At 40.6% G+C, this 26225-nt stretch overlaps 1 protein-coding gene across 4 annotated transcripts in view; it reads right to left on the minus strand.

Moving 5' to 3' along the window:
* RBM33 (RNA binding motif protein 33) overlaps nt 1-26225 on the minus strand; it is a 97151-nt gene that overhangs the window by 49539 nt on the left and 21387 nt on the right. For all 4 annotated transcript variants that reach the window (XM_082192185.1, XM_082192186.1, XM_082192184.1 and 1 more), the window contains exons 8-13: nt 18063-18286; nt 17072-17354; nt 15731-15789; nt 4754-4904; nt 2911-3242; nt 1314-1646 (exon numbers count right to left, since the gene is read on the minus strand). In XM_082192185.1, coding sequence (XP_082048311.1) covers nt 1314-1646; nt 2911-3242; nt 4754-4904; nt 15731-15789; nt 17072-17354; nt 18063-18286 — 1382 coding nt within the window. The remainder of the gene's footprint in view (nt 1-1313; nt 1647-2910; nt 3243-4753; nt 4905-15730; nt 15790-17071; nt 17355-18062; nt 18287-26225) is intronic.

Below are 26225 nucleotides of genomic sequence, written 5' to 3' on the forward strand. Positions count from 1 at the left end.
TCCCCAGCACAGAATTTTCTGTGGCAGAGAAGGTATCAACCCTGCAGAGGGCCTCAAGAAACACAGGTGAACACAAACAGAGGGACAAAGCAGTGCTAAGTGGTTTGAAAATTCTTTAGCACAGCAAAGGAAAAAGTCAACCATGGATTGACAAAACTGCAGGATTTGTGACTAGAAGTGAACAAATGTGGCCAACTTCACCTCCAGACACAGCCTTCCTTAAATGATGTTTCTAAGCGCGCGCGCACACACACACACACAGCCAGTCCTATACATCCTTGCCTTTTTTTCTTTCAAAACCTTGCAGGCAAACTACATGGCAAAGCCTCTCCTGAACTGTCATCACTTCTTTGATGCACTCTCTACTGCCAGTTAACCTGCTCAACATCATCACTGCAGTTTGGAAGCCAATCCTTGCCCCTTTCCTTTCTCACTTTGCCCCCATGTGTCTTAACTTCATTGAAGCATCGGCAGTAGGGCTATTTCTGCTTTCTACCTATCACTGCTAGTACTAAAGTAGTATCACTCAGTAACACAGGTAGGGCTGCAATGAATCATTTGCCTGCTCACTACTGGAATGTTCAAATTGCGCTCCCTTGGACGGGGAGAAAGAAAGAACCCTTAACATGGCCTTGAGAAAGCTGCCCATGGAAATCTCTTTTCCTCTGTGCTGCTTTGCACAGCCCAATAGTAGTAAGATTACTCGGCCTCTCAAGCTCAAGATAACAATCTCAAGACACTGTCCAAATAAGAGTGTTCTTTTTTTGATCATAATACTAAGCAAGTGTTGGGGTTAATGGGTTGTTGTTTTTATTTTGATTATATATTTTGTGGTTTTATATTCTGATTTTGTTCAGTGAACCACCCTGAGACCTCCGGGTATAGGGCGGTGTGTATATTGAATAATAATAAATAATAATAATGCCAAGGCAGCCGAATTTAGCACAGAGGGAGCATCGCAGAGGCTGTGGAAGAGATAAGCAACAACACTAATAGTGTCACACCATACAACAGAGGTATCTAATCCACAGACCTGCAGGCGGCTCTTCAAGAGGTTTGTATTCACCCTCAAAACACACACACACTCCCCAAGCCTTCTCATTTTTAAAGAAAACTACTAGGGTTTTTGTTATTTTTTATTTCAGGCAACAACTGGGGTTTGCATTCCAGGTTATCACACTCATCAGTGGAGTGCGCATAAGCCCGCCCCGCCCCCTTCTGGGTCTGAAAACAGCCTGCACATGCACAGTCGTGTGGTTCTTTGAACATGCGCAAAACGGGAGTTTTCTGTACTGTATTTAAATGTCACTTACATGCCTGGCCTTTACCAGACCTTGTCGCTGCTGACACTGCATCCGATTGCTGCTTGACTGCTGCTGCTGTGCCTGCATGTGAGGTCTAAACTGGGATGGGGCAACAGAAATCAGAGGCTGGGGGGGCACTGCAAGGAGGTGGTGCTGCTGCTGGTGCGGCTGGTGCTGCTGGTGTGGTTGATGCTGCTGGTGGTGCTGCTGGGCTGTTTGTGGATGCTGCTGATGTGACTGCGGATGCTGCTGATGCGGCTGTTGATGCGGCTGTGGATGGTGCTGTTGCGGCGGCTGTGGGTGCTGCTGATGCTGTGGCTGCAAAGGAGGGTGCAAGGGACCCTGCACATTTTAAAGGAAAGCATACATGAGCTGCATACTCAAAAAAGGCCTGCTCCTAAACATTCAAGCTCTAAGTAGCTAATAGGATTTAACCAGCACTCTGTATATCACAATTACTATAGCCAGCAAAGAAAAGGCCTTTATTAATAAGCACACCATCACCCAATTCAAGTCTAAAGTTAAGTTAAGCTAAATTAAAGTGGTGTACTGCACATAAGCATTATGTTTCAGCTGTTCCTTTAAAAAAAATAATAATGAAGAAGTCTAGCTGGAGTCTGAACATTTCCTACAATTACTAAAGCACAATAGTTAAACTTTAAAGTAAGCTTAATAAGTGAAAGGAACGCATGACACCAGCCATTGTGTATTTATTAGTATCCTCAAATGAAAAACAATAGTACCAGCAGAGGGTGCTCTAACCTTTATGGTGAGCTAATATGGCTGTTTTCTAGATGCATGCTTAATCTATTCACTGTACAGGAACTTGTTTTTAAACAATAGATTATTTTCATATTTCTTCTGGAATAAATCAATTTAGGAAACCATATAATATTGAACAAAATGTTGCATTACAAACTTTTCTAATCTCATTAGCTGTGAACAGCCTTGCAAAAATCAAAGCAGTTTAATATCTTCACTTTGAAGCACTATGCCAATACAAAGTTGCCACTAAACCTTGTAATTCAATTAGCACTGGGCACAGGGGGATAAATATGTTTTCATGCTTGGCACAGCAATAAAAAGGCACATTTAAATTTCATCTATATTTTGTACCATCAATTCAAACATTAAACATTCAACTCTGCGCACAGGAGAACTTCTCAAAGGTTTCCACACTTCCCTGCATAAGCAACAAACGGTTTGAGGCTCTTAAGGAATAGCTAAGATGAAAAAAGTAAGCACCTGCACAAACTCACTTTATTCTTAGGCCCACAGCTAAAAAGATCAAGAGAGAGGAGGGGGTCAACTAAATGTGTTTGTTACATGCTTTAAAAGTCTCTAAAAGAGGGCAAAAGGATACTGCAAAAAAAAAACCCTGGACATTAATTTCCAAGCACTGATCAATACAGTTGCCATACTTTTTGGAGCAGTTAGGGGACGGCAGGTCTAGGTTCTGCCCTGCTGATCAAAGTGGTGTGAAAAGGGTGCTAGAGTAACAACTTTTGGGCAGCTTTGGGGGCATTGCACTTTTGGGAACTTAGGTTGAAGCTGTCACAATATTTCTAAATGCAGATTCCTAGGAACTCTTGCTTTCGTTTCATACCTGCATGTTGGGCTGTGTGAGAGTTGTCAGAAACGGCTGGCCTGGCACCTGCATGAACGACTGCCTGGGAGGGAGGAAAGGCCGCGCATTGGCTGCTCCAGGCTGGTTGAAGTGAAGGACTCCCACAGGCCCCTGCGGCTGAATGTTTGGCCTCACCATCCTCTCTCTGGGGAACATGTGCTGCTGCCCCTGCTGGTTAAAACCTGGTCCAGGCTGGCTGAAAGGGTGCGGGTTTTGGTTGGGAATGGGGTGGGCGCTGTTGAGGAGTGGGGGCGGTAGAGGAGGAGGAGGGCTCCGCTGCTCAAACAAGTGGTGGCTGGGAAATCTTGGCTCTGTCAGAAACAAAACGTAGTCATAAAACTAATCTATCCATGGAGCAAACTGAACAGCCTTCCTAGTCCTCACACCCCTGCTTCAGAGAACGCTCACATAGGAAGCGGCAATATTAGTTTAAATCAGTCTTCCCCAACCTAGCGCCCTCCAAATGTTTTACAGTACAACTCCTATCAGCCCCAGCCAGCACAGGATGATACAGCAGAATGGTGGGAACTTGAACCCAAAACATATGGAAGGCACCTGGGTTGGGGAAAGCCTGGTTAGATTATTGGGTCCATCTAACCTAATATGGTCTGCACAGACTGGCAATGGCTTTTCAGGATTACATGAAAAGGTTCCTTTAGCATTATCTGCTCCTTTTTGTTGGAACTGTGCCACCTTCCACATTCAAAGCATGTGATTTGCCACTAAACGAAGATCCTTTCCTCTCATTCTAGACTGCACATATGTTACAAAGGGGGCGGGGAGAGATACATACTTTTGCTTCTTTTATCACTCTCTAAGAGCCTTAGATACCTGGAGTAGATACCTGGGTTAGGGAGGACCACTAAGTCCCTGTAGTTCAAAACCCTTCTCCAAAACAGGAGGAATGCTCTCACCCCAATCAACCCACAGAATCCAGGTAAGTCCTGCAAGCAGAACTATTCATGTCTTCATGGGAAATCAATAGGGAAAAGACAGTTTCAGTAAGAAGTCCTGTTGCTTAACTGAAAGCAGCCATCAGCAACAACTAACACAATTAAGGGTTGTACAATGAGTTACAATGGAAGAGAAATCCAAATTGCGTCTGTGGAAGTTTTCACCAGTTTTTCAGTTGACACCTTAGATGTTTTCTTCTTACATATATATTACAATAATGTATAAGCCAGTAAACATGACTATGTTAAAAATTTACAGGAGAGAATCGGATAAGTGATATTGTGGTACTTAATTGCTAAATCCCAAGCTCCAGATATAGGAGGATTTGCCAGCCTCAACAATGGCCTAGAAGTGACAGATGGGAAAGTCACCGCGTATAAGTGTGACAATGGGAAATAATTAAATAATTCAAATCAAATCCAGAAATGGCAGGAGGAACCTGGAGATTCCTCATGGTTTCTGAGGACACTCTTTCTGGAGCCTGAAGAGGGCATTAGTGAAGGCAGAGGATGCCCCAAAGAGATTGGATAAGCAGCGGGAATCTGTTTATGCTGCTCAGCCTCCCCGCCTATCAGCTGATGTGGGGAGCAGCGCAGCAGTAGCCACCGCTTTCCTGTGTGTCTTCCAGCCTCTTGCCAGCGCCAGAGCTTCAATTCTAGTTGTGGATATTTTTGGAATACAGTATTTTCTATATGGATTGAAGAGAGCAGCAGAGAGGGTGTTTAAAGGGTGCTTAGAGGGTGCCCCCCACTTTATCCAATTTCACTTTTACACACGGGGGCCCAGAACGTAACCCCCATGTGTGTGTGGGGGGGTGCCTGTAGTTAAGACAACAAGCTGCCGCTTCTGATGCTAGACAGGACACTACCTCCCATGAAGAAAGGCTCTCTATCCTGTGGAGGCGGTGGTGGCAGAGGCGGTGGTGGTCCTCTCCACTGATCCTGGAGGGAGAGTCTTGGGGCTTGATTGAAGTTGGTAGGAACAGATCCAGGGGGATTCTGCTGAAACTCTGGAGGACCCTGAATAATACAAGGGGACACACAGAACACAAATGAAGGTTAAAATAATCCTGAAGCATTTCTTCTATAGCTCATTTATTAGATTAATTTTATTCCTTTACCATCCTTCCTCTCAACTGGGAGCTCAAAGCAACGTACAACATCTCTAAAATAGAGTCAGTACAAAATATTACATGAAACCCTATAAAAACTTCTTACATAGCCTAACTATTGAGAATATTTATTTATTTTATAGGAAAAGATTAAAATACCTTTCTGTAATCTGTATAAATTGGCAACCCTACTGAGTCATATCTTTCACTGTGGCAAAGAACATGGAACCTAAGCACAATATCTTTACAATGAATTCAAAATGTTTTAATAATCACAGCAGCACCACAGGAATGCCATCTCTTTTCAAGCTTAGTGAAATCCATGCAATTATTGACCTTCTATCCCATTAATCCAAAAGTCTGAATGTCTACTTTAGAAAATGCTCCTGACATTTATCTCTTTAAACCATGCTATTCTTTGCTATCTATTTAGTACAACCTAAGCAACCAAAATGAAGCTACTTTAATTTTCTGGATGTCATAAATTGATTCTCCCCCCCCCCATTTCTGAAGTAAAGAAATCGTATTTCCAGAATAACAGGGAATCGACATTTCACAAAGCACATAACCCTAAATACTTAAGCATCTGAAGCATTCGTTACAGACAGGATACAGAAAAATTAACATAGATTTGCCACCCTTGGTTTCAAATAAATGCTTCAGACTGATATTCAGCTATTTCACAATCAGCAAAGGAAGGAGCCATTTAAAATTTAAGCTCAGTAATTGATTTCCCCCCTTTTGATTCTATGAACGAACATGCCATATCATCTAGTAAAAAGACAAGGACCATTTATGACACAAACACCCATTAACTAAATTAGTGGGAAGTAATATTATGTTGTCACAATCTCTTCTTACAGCACATCAAACAGTCAAGAGTATTCTCAACTCAGCAGTGTTTTCAGGTAAGCATCTAAAAATCAGTATTACCCACAATCAGTGTGTTTCCTTACTATTACCGTACAGGCTTAAAAACAACAACAAAGATTCCTGGACAAATTTAAGGGCTGCAAGGAATACAGTACAATTAAATCCCACTTCAACGCGCTCAAAGTTAGTGGGGGAAATTGTTCTGTATATGAGTGAGAACTGGACTATTAGAATTATAGTGCTTAATTTGTGTGCCAGCCTTTACTCTGGTTCCGCTACATCTCAAGGAGCCACGTTCTAAACTGGATGCTGCTCCCATTACAGAGCTTGAAGGTGGTGGCATCTCCTGCTCTGAAATCTATACTTCTGTTCCCGTGCTTAGCTGCCCTTTATAAATGTATGCATACAATTGTCCATAAATGAGTCCTGTTAACCCAACTACAATTTTTCATTTTATGGTTTGGCGGGGGGGGGGGAGCTAAACAGGCTTTTACTACCTACACACGTACATACATCTCTCATGCACTAATCATTTATTTACTTGTACCATTAAATCTTCTCCTATCTCTTTCTGAAAACCTGAAGCACAGTATACCCCACTAGGAACTCTGCAGCAGACATTAGCTACAGATGTGTTGCATTAATAGGGGGAAAATACAAGTACAGTACAATTCTGTGGACTGTGAAACATTTAAGTAGCCTTGGGTCCATGGATATACCATGCACAATTCTACAGTCACAGTTAAGGACACCGACAAATATAATATCAAAATAGCCTACTTCTTTCAGAATCTGAACCAAGGTTCTTTGATAGATATTTAACTGCTAACGTTTTACACTCCTGTTAAATTTAGTAGTCAGAATGCTATTTTTTTGTGCTCAGCAACATATGTACCGCAAATCAAAAGAAAACAAGCATACGGCAAACATAATAAATCCTGATATGCACAGTAGTTTCTCCTTTTTTGTGCCCTCACATAGGCAGTTTCAAAGAGCCACAAGATGCTAAAAGTAACATTCATTTGTAAGCGGATAAAATTGATCTTGATTTTTTATATGGCCTAAATCGTAACACTGCAAGAATGTGCTTTTGGATAATGCATTTTGGGCATTTGCTGCTGTTTGTTTGTGTCTTTCTGTTTTTTTCAAACCCACCAAGTAAACTGAAGAGGGTCATGGCTTTGCAGAATACACATAGTTGTGATCTTAACCAGGGAGAAAGCCAGGTATTCCCCGCACTGCTGCTACCCCACCCCACTCCCATCAAAAGCACAGTCCAGCTGCACAATCCCACAGGTCTGGCTTTCTGGACTAAGAGTTCAAAACATTACATTCAACAGTGTTTGCTACAGGATATTCACTTAGAAAGCTTTAGAGCTTGAAGGCTGCAAGCACCTTATGCTCATTTAAACAGTGGCTCATTTCAAAGCATCTGACATTTTATAGTAAAATGATTTATAGACTTCCACACATTAGTATTTAAAAGGCCTCACTTTACTGCCTTGGGTTCCATAATGGAAAATAGGCAGGATATAAATGTAATGAAATAAGCATAAAAAACGTAAAGGACCCCTGACAGTTAAGTCCAGTTGCGAACGACTCTGGGGTTGCGGCGCTCATCTCGCTTTACTGGCCGAGGGAGCCGACGTTTGTCCACAGACAGTTTTTCCGGGTCATGTGGCCAAACCACAGCAGTGCACGGAAACACCATTTATCTTCCCGCCGGAGTGGTACCTATTTATCTACCTGCACTTTGACGTGATTTCAATCTGCTAGGTTGACAGGAGCTGGGACCGAGCAACGGGAGCTCACCCCATCGCGGGGATTCGAACCTCTGACCTTTCGATCGGCAAGCCCTAGGCTCAGTGGTTTAGACCACAGCACCACCCACGTCCCAAGTAAAAGCATATACAATCTCAATCATCCTTAAATCAGCCCTGCAAAGTAGGTTAGTTTGTCCCCATACTGTAAGTTGGTCGGCTACAACAAGACATGGTAGATTGCCTAAGGCTATGTAGTGAGTTTATGGCAGAGGCAAAGTTAGCCAGACAAATCAGACCTAGAGCTCAATCTCATAGCCACAAACTGTCTGTACATAACAGCTTTCAAACCTGAAGTTGTGAAATTAGGGCTGTCACCTTATTAGTTGATTGGCTGAGGCTTTTAAAATAGATTAAATCTGTTTATGAATGAATCAATAATTTATTACGGAAGGGAAGCACATATTTTAGTTGATACATGTAGTGATCAGAGAAGGCATCATCCCAGAAGAGGCACAAAGAAGAAGTGTGGTTTTTGTATAAACGTGAATTCTTAATACTCCGTGTGTATTGCCCAACTGATCAGGGACAACATTTCAGTCAATCAAAGAGTTTATTGTTGCTTAAGAACTGACTAGAATCTGCAGCCTTGCGTGACATTTAATAATGCCAGCCTTTGCCTATCACTAATTAGGTGTTGCAAGTTATGGCTAACCAATGCCTATAAAAACGATTCATCAAGCATTGTTCAGCCATTCTTCTTTGCATATGTACTTCCATTATGCATCATATCAAAGGCGTAACCAAAATGTTATTGATTACTTTTGCAAAACCTCAACACTAGGTAACTTTTGTCTACAGTTTGTTATAGAGATCTGAATGGCTCATTGAGCATGACTTCCACATACGCAGGCAATCCTACTTTCTGAAAGAACATGAGATAAGGTTACCCTAATCCTGTCAAAGAATTACACTATTTTGCTTTCCTTTTTATCCTCTCAAATATCCCCCCTAGTTAAGAAATTAACATTCTCTCTCATACAATTCTTACAGAAATTGTACTTTTACTTTTCGGCATCTCTTGTTAATTACATGATGTTATCTGTTATAATCTATTCATGAACCACAGATAACTTTGGCTACCAATAAAAGAGAAAACTTAGCATAAATTGCTTAGCACAAAGTTAATCTTATAAAGCAAGGCATAAAGAGGATCTAACAGCTATTATATGACTTATCAGCTTTCCTAAAAGGGTCACTCTATACTTTTTTTCAAAGAGACTAATTAAATACCTTAACAATGTCATTGAAACTTCACGAATCTTTCAATAAATTACACCCTGTCTCTACAACATGTTTTCATTTATTAATCTCACTTAACATGCAAAGAGGCTAGAAGAATGCCACTGACACCAAAGTAGGGATACTCTGTTAATTCTTATTAAAAATTGTATAAATGTAAAGTATCAGTGACTATAACCTATGACATGATTAAAACTATAGCCATCTGTCACAAAATGTTAATCCTCTTACTTTAGCATCCACTGGACTTTGGCTTTTTTTGGGTAAATAACCTTAGTTCAATTCAATCACCACAGGGTAAGATGCACACAGAATTGTAACATGCAGACCCTTTCAACGTAAGATTGGCTCCACAGCCATCATGTTCTCAGCAAACCACCATGCTCAAATGCATGGCGGCTTTGGGCTTCATCATAAGCTTAATTTTTTTTCATTTGACTGAGTTCTGCACCAATTAGATGCATGCAAAAGGAAGCAGGATCCAGTCTCTGGTTCTTATACCCAAGGGCGACTTACTGTATGTGGAAGAAGAAGTATTTTAAAGTAGGTGAACTTCTAGATTGCTTTTTGGGATGACAAGCATTCCCATTTCTGGAGGGGAAATGACTAAAACCATTTGGAGCATGGAGTCACTAATATTTAGATGAATTTGAGCTCTGTCTCTCCACACAAACTGAATCAGGGGAGGTTGTACAAGTGCTGGAATCTGGAGGCAGTGATGCGCTGGAGAAAGCCTAATAAACTGAGGCTGAATCCTAACAAGACTGTGGGTAAGATGGCTTTGGGGTTTTAGAATTAAACAGCAGCCAGTTTTGGATGGGGTAGTTCTCCCCATAAAATGATATGTGTGTGGTCTGTGTGTATTCCTAGATCCTAAGTTGTTACTGGAGACACAGGGTTGCCTCAGTGGCAAGGAGGGGCAATGCCCAGCTCTGGCTGGTTAGCCAACTCAGGTCATTCTTTAACCAGGATAATCTAGGTACAGTAGTTCCCAGCTGGAGCACTGCAATGGGGTCTATTGCAACAGGGTCTATGTGAGAAGCTGCAGCTGATGCAGAATGCTGCTGTCCATTTGTTATCTGGAGCAGTAAAATGGGAACACGTTACACTAATCCTGAGTGCACTGCAGTGTTGGTACTAATACACAAAGCTTAGGACCTGAACCAGTGCCTTCTCTAGTACTAGTCAGCTTGGGTCTTGAGATCTGCTCAGGTGGCCCTGCTTACGGTACCCTTCATGAATATGGCCTGTGAGGAGAGAAACTCCATCCGGCAAGGCCTCCTTCCACCTGCCTTGCTCCACCTTCTAGTCTCTGCTTCTCAATTTGTATTGTATTATTTTATGTACTGTGGCTTGCCGTTGTCTTATTGATTATAGTTTAGAAATTATTTATTGTAACTGTTAAGTGGATTTCTGTTTAACTTTTATATGTTATTATTATTTAATACTATTCTAATGATTCCCGAACATTACTTTTTTGATGTAGGTTGCCAATTTTAAAGTTCTATTATCACATCTTTGTATTGTATTAGATTGTTATAAAATGTACATTTTTTGTTTCTTCAGCTTGTAAACTGCCTTGAGCATTGTAAGATAGAAAGATGGTATACAAATTTAAAAAAACAAAAAACTATATGGCCCAGGGGGAAACTACATGAAGCTAGGCCACCCGCAATGGCTAGTTGTCCCAATATTGTTTTACTTCTGTGAGAGTTTAAGACCTGTTTTTGCAAGCCTTTGGAGTATAGTATGAGAGGCCCTACTGTATATTACTGTTATACGATACTGTACATTGTATTTTATTGTAGAGTTGTGCTTTTAACCTGGAGGAGGTGAGTATAAGGAGGTTTAAAAACTGGAACTGGCTATAACTTTTAAAATTATTACAATACAATAACAAATGAAGAATTTACGCTTCAGCTATGAATTTTAAAGAAATGTTTCTGAAGTTGGGCACTTTTTTGTGTTGCGTTAAAGGAATACTGTTAGCCATTCTGGGCTCGTGTGATAGGAAGAAATAAAATATTAATACCAGCACACATTTTTGCTGGAACTGTGCATCTGGGGAAATGGAAAGAATATATACCACAATAGAATTTGAAACCAGGGTTTTTTGGATGGTGGAAGGGAACAAGAGAACAAAAATATACTTCTATCCAGAATTCACCAAGCACAATGATGTGCCTCTTCTTTTGTTGCCAGCACTTCTTACTCATAAGGTATACTACTTCCAAATATGGAGGCTCTCAGGGCAAATATCCACTAAAAGATATCCTACATAAATTTGTATTCTTTTTTAAAGGCATCTTACAGTAATAATAGTGGTAGTAGCAGTAGTAGTGGTGGTGGTAATGCTTCCTGTTTCACTGTACAAGAAATTTGTACATGAATCATTACCCTTAGTAGTTTAGGGTCCTGCACTGTTCCTGCTTAAATTCTATTTAAAACACACACACACACCAATCCACAAGCTAAACATGCCTGTTCCCAACATCCTATTCCATACTGAACTACATGTTTCCTCAGATCATTAGCAAACATTCCTGCATACTGAAAGCAAAGATTCCGCCCCCCCCCCCGTGCGCAAAAAAATGCATGGTATATTACGGGATCTTGATCACCAGGGACCCCTAATATATTCCTGGGGAGGTTTATAATCCACCCCCAGCTCCTGACTATTTTAGACGCACTGTAGATTGAAGGGCAAAAGTGAGGTCACATTTATTTCAACACTTCTGTAGCATAGCGCTTTTGTGAATTCTGATGTTCTGGGATTTGTTTTTGTGTGTGTTTGTAACGGTTGCATCTGTCACGTGAAAGAGTCAATTCAGCTTCATTTTACCGTTTGTAAGATCATGTGGAAAAAACACAACAAGGGAAAGGGTTGCTTCATTTTTAGAAGTCTTCTTTGCCGCTCTTGTTTAATAGCTGTTACCATCATATTTAGCTTCTGCTGCTCCTCCTGCAGATGGGAATTCACTGATATGATTAAATTTGATGGTATGATAATGTATGGTAATAGTGATTAATCAGAAGCCCACTAGCAAATGGAGGGTGTTTGTTATTATGTCACCTGCATTTTAAATTGCATTTTCCCTCTGCCAGCCTGACACTGTTTGACAGCGTATAGAGTGGGGGGGGGGGTGTTTGGAAATCTTGCACTACATCTGCTTGCTACTACTTATAGATTTGATAAGAGAAAACACTCATCACTCTGTCACTATTGTAAGTGTTGCAATTATAGGGCTGCGCGGACGAGTTGTGAAAATGGCAAGTCCTCATAAGGAAAGCTTGCCAGTAGATGCTGAGGAAGCTCAGTTGCACATCTGTAGGGGCTATAATAGGAGAGAAATGTAATTTGATTCAGCAGTCTCATTCAAACATGATTTGCATGAAATGCTGTATAAAGCTCTATCCAAGAAATGTCAATCATGACCACCTGATACCTTGTATCATGTTAAAAAGAAAACAAAATGCTTTCCAGACTATGTGGGATTCGCCACCGCTGCTGCACAGTAATAAGAGTGAAAATTTCATTTACTGCTGCTCTTCTAACAGCACCGCCATAGCAAAAGCACAATCACTGCTGCAGCAACACAGAAGGGGTGTTCCCCCCCAATGCTATTTGATATCTAACGTCTAAACAAATATTATTGCTACAATCACGTAATACGTAATCTCTCAAATGCTCAAAATAATGTCGGTCACAAGACACTCTTGAAAATGTACTTATTATAAAGGCCTATTCACAAATTATATTTCATCGGAACATCTGTATGTGTAAAACAGCATCCCCCAATCCTCTACTCTCCAGGTGTTTTGTACTACAACTCTCATCCACCCCAGTCAACACAGCTGCATACTGAGCCAAATACAGACTTGGCTCTTGGCTTCCATAATGTGTGGGAAAGGTTCTTAGACAACTGAAAAAGCAAGCCCCTCAACTACTAGAATGAATGATTTATTAATTCTGTGGTCTTTCCCAAGAGGAATTTATCTTGATCAACCATTTCTAAAGGAGCTAGGGAGGAACATACTGCTAGTCATTTTGGATAAGGTCAAGAACTTCTTGTTTTATTATACTACAAGAATTAAAGGTGACATAGAAGAAAAAACCCTAATTTAAACAACTATGTAAACATATGCTCATATGATGTAATGAAGAGACACGTATGTGGCACTGGGAATGCAAACGTGTAAAAAACAAAACAATATTGAAATATGAACAATTTATATGATTTCTTTGAGTTGCAGTAACTTGGGCTGTCTAAAATTCTCTAAATGCACTGAAAGCGGTTAGTGTCAGAACTCTGCTCTTGGAGTTTGAAAGAAACTTCTACCAGTCTGAAGGCAAACACACTTCCAATTGGCTGGTCACTATGACATGTTATCCAAAATTAACAGATCATTGTTATGGACCCAGTTCAGGAGATCATCTAAGCTGCAGAAGAAATCCTCTAAGCTATGTCCTGAGGCTCCCTTTCTGTGGAATGAAGAAGGAAAGCTTCTACTCTCATTTTTGAAGAAGAACTGCAATTCTGCATTATGTGTGAATTCGGGGAGCTGTTATTTATTCTAACGAAAGGCGGTCCACAAACCGGGTGGGACGGGACTACAATTTCATGAGAGAAACATGGAATCCTGACTTCCAAACTAGTAAACTATTTGCTATTAGAATTCAATCCATAATTGACTGGCTACAGAAAAGCAGGAGTTTTTTTCTACTTTTCTTCAGTTTAGGCTCAGTAATGATGCTGTTTTACTCCTCCCTCTCCCCTCAACTTCTGGCAGCAGTGCATGGCAGGAATAGCAAAATGGCAGCCCACAGATTAAGGCTGGCCTCTCAAGCACCTTCTGGCCTCCCAAGGACCTACCAAATGTGTGATTAAACAACACATTCTACTAGTTTTACAATGTCACCTGCAATCTGGAAAAACAAAAATCACCATACCACCAGCCTGACTTTTCAGGAGATCTTTCAGGAACTACATTTGTTCCACAGCACTTGTTTCCTCTTAGTAACATCATATCAGCAAAGCTCATGTGCTCTGCATCTGAATACCCTACAAGGCAATGCCAACTCAATTATAGAACTGGATCATCCATGGGTCACTGTTTGCACCTCTGAACAAAATACAAGCAGCAACCGAGAATATGGACTAGTCATCCTTGGCCCCCCGCAATAATTTATTCTATAGGCATTATGCAGTTCATCTAATAATGGCTACGCATATATTATACTCATTTTTTTTAAAAAAAAAACTTTGTTGACTGGCATTATCTACAACTTGAGTGTTTTTCAGAATGAAATGTGACTGATGTGTAACAGCTATCAAGTTCCTATTTCAAATGGGCAGTTGCTCTACAAAAACCTTGCCTTAGTTTGGTAAAAAGTAAGGCTGTCTCATTCCTTATATGCATCCATTTTCTGCAAAATCAGATAAATGAAAATACTTCCACCACAGGATTCAAAGCATTTCTGGCATGTAATACAGATTTATGCAATAATTGCAACGACTATTAGTAATCCCTCACTGAAAAAACAGACACAATAATTGATTATGTAAGGAAAACTAATCATCCTATTAAAAGACCATGGATGGTACAAATCCACTCTCACATTTTGAGGTGTACATTTTCTACTTGCAACTAATTTTTTGTCTTAGAATCTATGGTCAAGCAGACAGGCTGTGCATATATGAACAATTATTTTATAGCTAGTTTTCCTAAAGCTTCTTTAAGTATTCAAAGGGAACTCGAAACACGTGGTCCTTCCACAGTCTGGAAACAATACCCATCTGGGAATTTAAGAGCATGGCATCAACAATACACAACTGACACCCAGCAAGATCTCTCCCTACCATCATAACCAGGAAAGATTGTGCAAATGCAGTACAGAAGGCAGGGATGTACTGGGCGAGTCAATAAACTGACTTCCTGGCATTATGTGAATGGCTGGTTCTTGGATCCATTAATTAGTAGCCAGTCAGTTCAGGATGGAGTAGCAGTCCCCATGAAAGAAGAGGTGTGCAGTCTAGGTATACTCCAAGATACCAAGCCATCACTGGAGGCCCAAGTGGTCACAGTGGTGAGGAGTGCCTATGCCCAGCTTTAGCTATTGCACTACCTTCAAACATTCTTGGATAAGGACAACCTTGATACTATAGCTCATATTATTCAGTAATCCAAACTGGTATCAATGTGCTCTACATGGGGATATCCCTGAAGATGGCAAGGACTGGCAAAGTGGGATTATATGACATTGATCCTGAGAAGAAGAACTAATGTCAGAGAAGTAAATCAATCAAGGAGAAAGAGAAAGTGTATTTTAGAAGCCAAAAATAAGAAAAGGGGGTAGAATTAGCCAGTGTCAACTCAACACCTGCTATTAAATGCTTAAAATAAGTACAAAACTAGTACAGAGATCTTTATATTTTCCAAGCACAACACATTTTAAGTATGACCTTTTTATTAAATTAGCATTCCTCCTATTTATATTGAAAAGACTGTAATGAACAGGAAAGTCATTTTTTTAAAAAACCATTGCACTTTTCTATTTTAACACTCCCCATTGGAGAGAGTGGCTCAACAATTTTACAATTAAACAAAATTAATTCTGCTCTCAGAAATTCATTGATCTTAAGCTTCTAACAAACATTTTCTACTGCACAGATCATTGTCAATATTTACAAAACCTTAAAATTATATTTCACTGGCACCGCTTTTATTTGCCATATTAATATTTCTTTGCAAATGTATGCTTATCCATATCAGAGAAGAAAAAACAGCTGCTACTCACAGGAAATCTCTGGGGTCCTACAGCAGGTCTTGGCTGGTTTGGGACTGGCAGCAAGGGCACTAAAAACAAGGAGCACACCTTTTAAATCAATTTGTTTTAGCCAAGACTCTAGGCCATTTTTATAAGCAGTCATATTCATAGGCAGCTGCTTCCCCGTTCTTCCAAATAGCTGCAGGCAGGAAAAATTTACTAAGAGCATTCAACAGGGCAATTAGGATTCAGCTAGCAAAGGCAACACACAAATTTTGTACAATTGAACAATATATATGTGAATGAATCATCAATTATAAAGTTAACTTTATAATTATAACTTTATAACTAGGTGTTACCCAACGACTGGACTCAAAAGATCAGAAATAAAACAAATTGGTAACACTTCCAAGTATCAGATACAGTCATACCTCTGGTTGCGAACATGATCCATACAGGAGGCACGTTTGCAACCCGCAGCGTTCGCAGCCTGAAGCACCACGTCTGTGCACGCGTGTGACGCGATTCAGTGCTTCTGCGCATGACATTATTTTGTACTTCTGCACATGCATGAGCGCTGAAACCCAGAAGTAACCCGTTCCGGTACTTCCGGGTTGAGCGCGGTCCGCAACCTGAAAACGAGCAATCCGCAGCGTTCATAACCCAAGGTATGACTGTATTCAAAGAATCTAGATGATTTTGTAGTTCAAATACCGGAATGAATGGAAGGAGCGAAGCATGTTGACATTTTAAAGCCAGCATTCAATACACACACACTTGCTGGACTTGCCTGAATGAATAATGTTTTGATTTAATGTAAATGTTCTCTATACGCTGGCAGTAAACGCCAAGGCAGTAAAGTTGTACCCTGGATCTCGAATGCCTTGGCTCCCGAACAAATCAGCTCCCAAATGATCGAAACCCGGAGTGCTCCAATTTTCGAATGTTCTTTTGGAAGTCGAACATCCAATGGGGCCTCTGATTGGCTGCAGGAGCTTCCTTCCTGCAGCCAATCAGAAGCCGTGCTTTGGTTTTGGAAGTCGATCAAACTTCAAGAACGGATTCCAATCAACTTTCAAGGTACGACTGTATATATTTGACGGAATAGACCCCTTTCCCCTACTTCAGCAATACCCCATCCCTTTCATACAAGCACACCTCTGCATAAATGAAGGCAGTAAAAGAGCAGTACATGCAGAATAATCACAGAATTTTACTCTGCAAACCACCCTGAGACCCCGGGTATAGGGCAGTATATAAATTATCATCATCATCATCATCACATGTGAATTGTACTTATAGAACTGGAGGGGACTGCTCCAGGACAAAATTATAGGCTGTTTATAGTGTTGCTTTCTGACAAAATCTCACCTTGTACAGGCGATACTACAGTTCCTTTGAAGTGTGGGTTTATATGTATGTTTTTTGGCTGCTGAGATGTCACTGGAGGAGGATTCATCATCATTCTTGGTGCTTCTAGCTGGGGTGGCATATGCATCCCTTGAGGCGGAGGTGGCGTATGAAGCTGAGGGGGAATGGGTAACAGACCCTGCAACTGTTGTTGCTGCTGCTGTTGCTGTTGCTGCTGCTGCTGCTGCTGCTGGAAGAGATTCCTAATGGGCTGTTGATGACGAAATATCCTTTCCGAATGTGTCTAAATAGAAAACACAGAAAATCATGTTTGCTTGAAATTGTAATCACCTTATTTTAAAAAAAAAAAACAAGAGGCATCCCCTGAGACTACTGACTACACAAACTCCTGGAAGTTTGATATTCACAGGCTTATGAGCCATGATAGCTAAATGGAAACTCCATGTACACAGGAAGCCCAATGTGTGGGGAGGGAAGAGGCACCAGCAGCAGACAAGCCATTGCCATCAAGCTCTACTTAGCAGCTTCTCAGAAAGTGGAGGCTTTCAGCATCATGATTATAGTAGCTACCAGTCCCATTCCTTTACGTTCTCCCACCAGAATGTTTTCCCACTTAGAATGCTACTACTGCAAACTTACCCAGCCTCGTATCTACTCTTGATATAAAAGCTACAGCAGCTTTCTGCACTACATGGGAGCCTCACTGGAAACTCAGCAAAGTTAAAAGCAGTTTTTGACTACTCCTAAAATAGCTCCCCACCCCGGCAAGAACTTGGAGCACAGGATCTCTCAGAAACCTCAGGATGGGGCAGTGGAGGAACCATGCTTGTGTATATGCTCTGCCAACAGTGGCTTGGACTTGCATTCCCGTCAATAAATGAACTATTGAATTCAACCTTAAGCAGCTTAATGCAGTCAGTGTTTTCAACAATTTTGCTTAAATAACTAAAATTCACCAACCCTGACCACCATAATCATTGCATTTGGGTACCGTAACAGATGTCTGGGTCGACAGCAACGCAGGCCTGTGATCCTTCATTCTTCCCCTTTCATTGTTGTCTCTTCTTTGTTCTCCCATCCCACGACACATTAAAGGCCCTCCTCTCCTTCCTCCTCCTCCTCCTCCTCCTCTTCTTGAGCCATAACGCCCCTGCTTCATTTGCCTTTCCCTCTCTTCAAATTCAAATAACGCTGCTTTGGCTTCTGCAGAAAGTTCTATCAGATGAAAGAAGGGGGCGCTTTTAGATATTTACCAGGAGGATTAAATGGACTAATGAAGTAATAATTTTTTTTCCCTGCAGCCACAACAAAATTGCACAGCCACCCATCACCCCGATTATAGGGCACACACATTACTTTTACCAGATCTTTTTAATTTGCAAATAGAAATGCATCCTTGCATTTATCAAGAAAGAAATGTTTTATTGTTCCAAGAGTGGCTTACAGCTATTGAATTTCTTAAAGCAGATTTCCACCAACATCTCAAATCAGATTGCAACTAAATTTGTTTTTTGGAATATAAGCACTTGCGTGTCGGTTTGTTGCTCTTTCAAGATTCATCTGTGAAACTATTTTTATTTTTCCTGTCTCTCACAATAACTTTAATGTGGCATACTATAGATAGCAGAGGTTGTACAGCTATTATCTGATCAGATTTCATTAAACATATCAATAACAGGTGTGCTTTAAGTAATATGGAAACAACAGATTTCCAGAACAGGTTGGAAAATGTGTATAAGTAAAATGCATCAAGGTGTATAGTTGAAATGGATCTTATAATTGATTCCACGGCAACTTCCTGGATCAACATCAGTACCACCACCTCTATTTCTTTAGATTTAGATATCACTACAAGGTTTCCTTTCCAGTTGAAGAAAATCTCAATAAATTCAATCAGAACTGCCTTAGCAGAAAGTCAAGCATTTGCTTTTCTTCATTTTGCCAGGCAAAAGGGTTGTGGGATGACCAAATGCATAACTTTAAGATGCAAACCTCTGCAAGCAGTTTTAAATAACACACAAAATGTGTTTTACACACATAGCATAACCATAGTATGCTTCCATTTTAGTTCCCAGATGTTGAAAGCAGCTCTATACACGGGTCTGCAGGACATCTCCAGCAGAAAGGAGCTCTACAACTGTATAGAGAAACAATTTCTCTGGTTCCTCGGCAGAAGCTAGAAGAAAGGTCAAACATCTAATCCGCAATAGATGGTAGAGGACAAACCTGAGCCTCAAGCTGTGGAACTAACACAGCTCCCTTGCCTGCCTGCAATTTCTTGTTGCTTATGGCTGCCTGACAAGTGTTTATATGGCCTGAAGGAAAGTGAGGCCACCGCCTTGCTGAGGGTCTGGGTCTGGCCAGTGTCTGGATGGGGGAACTACACATAAAGCTTGATGGATTCCATTACAGACAAAAGGTAGGATATAAATGTAAGAAAATTAATTAAATGCAAGGCTTTGCTAGTGCTATTTGAGCAAGTTAAATGCCTCAGTTTTACCACCATGGAGGAAAATACTTTCCCCTTCATTCGAGGAAAAAAATAATTCAACTTACTTCAAGCATGCCTTTTTCTATAATCACAATAAAGTTTCCATTACATTGCAGACTGCAATGGAGCTCACGGCTTAATTTTTAATTTCATTTTGAATTTGTTACTTAAGGCAACAGATTCAGAAATATATTTGGGGCTGTTAAATAAAGCAAAGCCTGGGCAATACTAATGCTCAGTTTCTAAACTCTCGCTGCTCATTCCAACACACACACTCACACACACACACACACACAAATGCTTAGAGGTTTTCTCTTGAGTAAGCAGTATATTAATTTTGTTAAATGCATATAAATAAAAATGGAGTTTGGCTATGGAACTCACAACTCTGTACTTCTCATACCTGAAAGCTTTTCCCTTTCGTTTTTTGGAGGAGGAAGGGGGCTTGACACCACAATTAATTGCTTTGTGAAAGCTTGCTTTATGCAACCAAACTGAAGGAATCTGGTATTTACAACTGTGCTGTACAAGCAAACTGACAACCTTGTTATGCAGTTCTATTACTTTTGTCTTTTGTAGCCTTTTGTAGGCTTGACAAAGGAGCACAAAATGCTCCAAATGACACTCTCGACTCTGATCTGATCCTGTCCCACAGAATCAGAAAAGTAAGTTTTTCAACTTTAAGAGCAAGAAGGGTGTGCAGTTGAGTGCATAGCTCCGTTGCACTTGCTACATAGCATACCTCCTCATCAAGCACTTCTCTCCCAATCAAGCTCACTTCCAACATCAGAGCACAGCTTAGAAAAGTGCCTGGGGAGACAGACTGCGGGGAGCCAGGCCACAAACAGAGAAGGGGACGACACCCCCTGAAAACTAAAACTGGAAATGTGTGTGACTGCAGTAGCTTCACAGCCCTCAGATCCATACAGTTGGATTTATGACCTTCCCAATCCCAAGAAACCCAGGCATACTACAATACAGCCCTATTCATTTATTTCAAAATAGCATGTGGGGGTGTGGACAATAAGGATGCCCAACTGGTAGGGGCACAGAACAGAAAACCTGCTCTGGACTGCCCATTGCTTCCCAACTCCTCCAAAATGATTCTGATTAAAGGTCTCCCTCCAGAGGTTGTGGACTCTCTCTTCTTGGAGGTTTTTTAACAGAGGTTGGATGGCCAGCTGAGATTCCTGCATTGCAGAGGGGTGGACTAGATGACCCTCCTGGTCCCTCTATGGTTCTATGAGGAATGCTCAGGAGCAGTCCACATGTGCTAACACATCTCTGCTAGGGCAAGGAAGCAATTGCTTCAGGGATGTAATGAAAGCCAGCTCCCCCCCCAAAAAAAAGAACCATCCGGGGAGGAGGGAGAAAATGGGCTCTTACTCCCCTCCAGTCAAGAGTTTTTGTTTTGTTCTGTGTTTGTTTTTCTACACAAGATGGAGAGAGGGGAGAAATCATTTCCTCAAGAATCCTTTATCCTCTGCCTTCCACCCATAATTCCTTATTCCTACTGGTGCCATTCTCAACTGATATATACAAGTTTGCCCATGGGTATTCATTCATTAGAAGCCTTTATATTCAGATTCTCCTGCACTTGGGGTATCTCACACCTTTGAAAGCAGGTATCTATAAAACAGAGGAAACATCCATCAACAGCAGGCGTAGGCAAACTCAGCCCTCCAGATGTTCTGGGACTACAACTCCCATCACCCCTAGCTAACAGGACCAGTGGTCAGAGATGATGGGAGTTGTAGTCCCAAAACACCGGGAGGGCCGAGTTGGCTATGCCTGATCAACAGCGTATCAGACATCCCTGTCCCAAGGTTCTGCTCCATGCTTTGCTTCCTGGTGGAAGATGGAGCATGAAGAAGAGTACCGGATGAAGATCTTAACTGGATTGGATCATATATGAGAAGTGGTATAAGACAAAGCTCTGTACCTAACATGAAAGAATACCCTCGAAAGGAATTGTTGAATTACTGAGAAATCTGACACCTTCACATGAGCAATGAGAAGGGATCCAGAGACCTTTGTGTGATCCACTGCATGAGGACTTTTCAGCTGCCTTCCCACTTCAGAGCCCATACGCTCTCATAAGAACCTAAGAGGAGCCTGTTGGATCAAGCAGCCTGTTCTCACAGTGACCAACCAGATGCCTGTGGGAAGCCTGAAAGCAGGACCTGAGTTCTCCCCACCTGTGATTTCCAGGAACCGGCATTCAGAGTCATGATGCCTCCAACAGTGGAGGTGAAACACAGCCGTCATAGCTCATATTGTACACGAATTAGTCTAATCCTCTTTTAAAGCTATCCAAGTTGACGGCCACCACTACTTCTTGGGGGAGTGAATTCCAGAGCTGTGTACTGTATGAAGCACTTTCTTTTGTCTATCCTGAACCTTCCAATATATAGTTTCATTGGATGTCAACAAATTATAGCATTAATACTTTTTTAGAAATCTGAGGATCAGGGAACACTCCATAGCAGTGTTGCAAGTAGCCACTACTAGGAGGGGGCAGGATCAGTAACCCCCCCCATGCACTCTTTGGGCCATAGTTCCCAAAACACTATTTTATATGCAATACAGTATGATCCACCCTCCTGAAAACTCTTTCAAGCCAAGAGATTTCCCTTTTCATTTGCAAAAGCAACACTTAGGAGATGCCTCTGCTCCATTCATGAGGGAAAATGTTTAACATATTTTTGCCAGCAGACACCCAATCTTAACTGTAGAATTCTTTCACATACACCTAATGCAGTGAATCAGCAATTATTTTTCTAGTGCCTCCAAATGTCAAGATTAATTTTGCTATCCTTGGTAATAAAATGGTTTGAAACGACATCTTTAATCAGCAAGTAAGAATGCTTCCTTCCAATAGAGACAAGCTGTCACGAAAGGTCACCAAAAAGTGACAGGATGGAAATTACGTTTGTAATTTCCACTGAAATATTAATTTCTCTTTTAAGTGTTTTTTCAACTTATGTCTAGATTTTAAAGTAAAGAAATGTAGCTATACAACCAAGTTTCATTTCTATACCCGTAATTCCTATTAAGAGCAATCAGTACTGAAAGGAAAGTAATATTTATTACGCCAGTTCTACTACATTTTTTAGTCCTATTAGGTTGATCCCTAATAGACATCAATTATTGCAGATCTTTTAACGGCTCCAGCTGACAATGACTTTTCAAAGAAAAACTTGGGTGTAAGATACAAAATGAACTGAAAGACTTGTATAAAATACGTCATTTTGAACTCTTTGCAAACTGCTAATCAGTTTGTTTCATTTTTCATTCAACTTTTCATTTTTATTAGCTATGACATTTTTATGCTATAGTTTACTGGACCATGTGAATATACATCAATTAAATGACTATACATATATATTTCTATGTATACTAAATAATCCTTCTAAGCAGGCCCCACATAGGTAAGAAGCATTTACTAATCTCTCAACTACTTTTCAGATTAGAGGACAGAAAGTGGAAGTGCTTCTGCAATTGTGGATGTTTCTAGGCACTACTGATTTCTGCTAGTAAGTATCACAATAACATCCTTTTCCAGCTGAATTCTGCCTAGATAGCAGCACGATAACACATACACACACATATCTATTTCCACAATCAGAAAAATGATATTTTTATCTACATTATCCACCTACCTATTTCTGAGATTAACTAAAGGTGCTGGTTTTAGACAGACACCAAAAAGTCAGACTTCTACTAGGAACAAGACCTTTTAAGCTGTGGTACAAACCTCAGGGAGGCCAGCCACGTTCAAACACTCCACAAGTTTCAGTTTTCAGTCTATATCCTGGTTCTTTCAGTTCAATTCAAACTCTGCCTTTTGATGGGCTGTATGCTTTTCCATCTTTTATTATTGGGAGGAAGTGCTTATGTCATCTTGGGTTTCAGGAAACAAAGGCAAGAGGAAGCTGAGTGTAGTCAGACATCCACTCTGGACTTTAAGAAGGCCGATTTCAAAAAAGCTTAAGGAACTACTAGGTGAGATCCCATGGTCAGAAATACTCAAAGAGAAGGGAGTCCAATGGAAGTTTCTTAAAGGTAAAATATGGAAGGCACAAATGCAGACAATTCCAACAAGAAAGAAAAGTGGGAGGCATCTGAAGAAACAGCTGCACCTGGCATACCAGTAGGTACATGTGAAAAGAATTTAAGGGTCTGATTGAACCATAACCTTAAAATGAATCAACAGTGTGATGCAGCAGCAAAAATCAGCTAATACTATTCTAGGCTGCTTCAATAGAAATATAGTGTCAGTTGTGGTTCTCCCTTGGTCAGACCACACCTGAGCTACTGAGTCCAGTTCTGGGTGCCACAATTTAAGAAAGGTATTAAATCTGGGGTGTGTGCAAAGGAGGGCAACCAAGATGATCAATGGTTTGGAAACCAAGCCTGATGAGGGATGGTTGAGGAAGTTGGGCATGTTTAGCCTGGGAAAGAGGAGAAATCAAATTTATCAAACTGTTTGATAAATCAAGACCAGATAATCCCATATGGTTCATAACCTAGAAACCTGAAGTTATTCAGCCCAATGCAACACTGGTCTCTAAATCTGTATTGTAACACCTATGAACCTGAAATTTCAAGCCCTGGCTACCATATCTGCAATGTTTCCTGTTTCATGTACCAAACTCCGCTAATTGAGACCTGGTGAGTGCACATTTCCTTTCCTCAAAAGCACACTACTTTATCCCACCTTAAATATTTTTATTTAAATGGGAGCAGAGTATTGGTTTTGTTTATTATTATGGTATGTATTTTTGTGTTTTTATATTGTAAACCACACTATGGTCTTTGGGTGAAAGACGGTATAATAATAATAATAAATACTAAATATAGTAAGTAAAAATACAGAAATACAGGGGGCAGTACTAATGCATACAACTGTTGACATGAATATGTGAACTATAGAGCTTCCTGGAAGCTGCCATTTGCAGGTCTCCCTCCAATCAATCACTGTTTAAATGCCTATGTTACTTTCGTAAGAGACCTGAGACAGTGATGCACCTTAAAAGGGTATATCTATTATTACGATTTATTAAATTTGTATACCGCCCTTCACCTGAAGATCACAGGTTAGTTCACAACATGAAAACATAAATACATAATCAAACAAAAACAAACCAATAACCCCCCCTCCGACAAACACATTTAAAAGGCCACGGAACAGTTAATCAGCCAAAGGCCCGATTGCAAAGAAACATTTTTTCCTGGCGCCTAAAAATATGTAATGATGGCACCAGGTAAGCCTCCCCAGTGACAGCATTCCACACATGGAAAGGAAAGGCCCGTGCTTGTGTTGCCAATCTCCAGACCTCTTGTAGCGGGGGCACACTAGGATGGTCTTAGATGATGATCACACGGTCTGGGTTGGTTCATTTGGGCAGAAGCAGTCCTTGAGATAAGCAACAGAAAACACACTCCTGAGGTTGTCCCATCACGGGATAAACCAGCATGTTCTGTTCTCAAACTACACAAGGCCTTTGTATTGATTCCGAAGCTGAGAACGTTTCAAAAGCAGACTTGTTTGCATGTACTTTTGCAAGATGGCACACTGAGACTGTAAATAATTCAGTAGCAATCCTGCCGGTTCCACCTCACTATGATGACAGCATAAATGTGAGAGTTCTTTCAGGAACCATCTTTAATCAGCCAAACCTTCTAGAAAACTGTGTGTTGGTGGAAAGACCTGCTCCCATGCTGAGCAGACATTGCGTGTCACCCTAGAGATAACACGTTTGTTCCCAAATTGGGAAAGAGAGACACATCTAGACGTAACCAAAAGTATATTCTTTTACTTATGTAAAACTGACGTAAGACCCATCAGACAGATATTCACTGTTCCTGGACATTTAAAAAGTATTTTCCTTTTAACAACTTTGTTTCTTGGACACAGTAACAGTCTCAGTCACCATTATGAGAGTCATCCAATCTATACCAAGGAAGGAACAGCATATTCCAAAAAGAATTACACCGCTTGCAGTACTGTTTCCTATTAGGAGTTTTTATTTTTATAATTTAGGCCTTCCTACCTTGTGCCAATTGCAGCAACCAGATAAAAACAATTATCAACCTAATATAATATGGTAACACTTAATGTTAATAGTAAGCATGACTGCCATGCAGATTTAAAATAGATCATGTAAAAATGGCAGATAATGGGAGCTTTCAGTGCAAAGGGTCAGTGCATCTGGCTGTTAACCAGAAGGTTGGTGGTTAGAGCCTACCCAGGAACTGCTGTGGGCAGGATTTCTTCATTGCAGGGGGTGGGACTAGATGACCCTTGGGGTCCCTTCCAACTCTATGATTCTTTGAACATATCACTTTTATAATCTATGATAATAGAAGGGCATTTGAAATTGGAAATATCAGTTATTTGCTCCAGAAGCATCTGAATTTTAAAAAAAATAGCTTCTGAATTAATACAGTATTTTACAACCATTATGAAATCACAACCTCCTCCTAAAAGTAAAGTATTTTAAAGTGGGGAGGGAATAGAGGAAATAAAAAGAAAGCTCCAGCTGCTCTGCTATCAAACTCTGGGGCAGAATTACACAGCCAATAAACAGAATAAATAAATTAATCCTGGCAAAATTAGTAATGGATTTACATGTGCTTTCACCTAATGTCCAAACTTGA

This window comes from Podarcis vaucheri (assembly GCF_965113315.1).
Source record: "Podarcis vaucheri genome assembly, chromosome: 12".
In the NCBI taxonomy this organism is placed as follows: Eukaryota; Metazoa; Chordata; class Lepidosauria; order Squamata; family Lacertidae; genus Podarcis; species Podarcis vaucheri.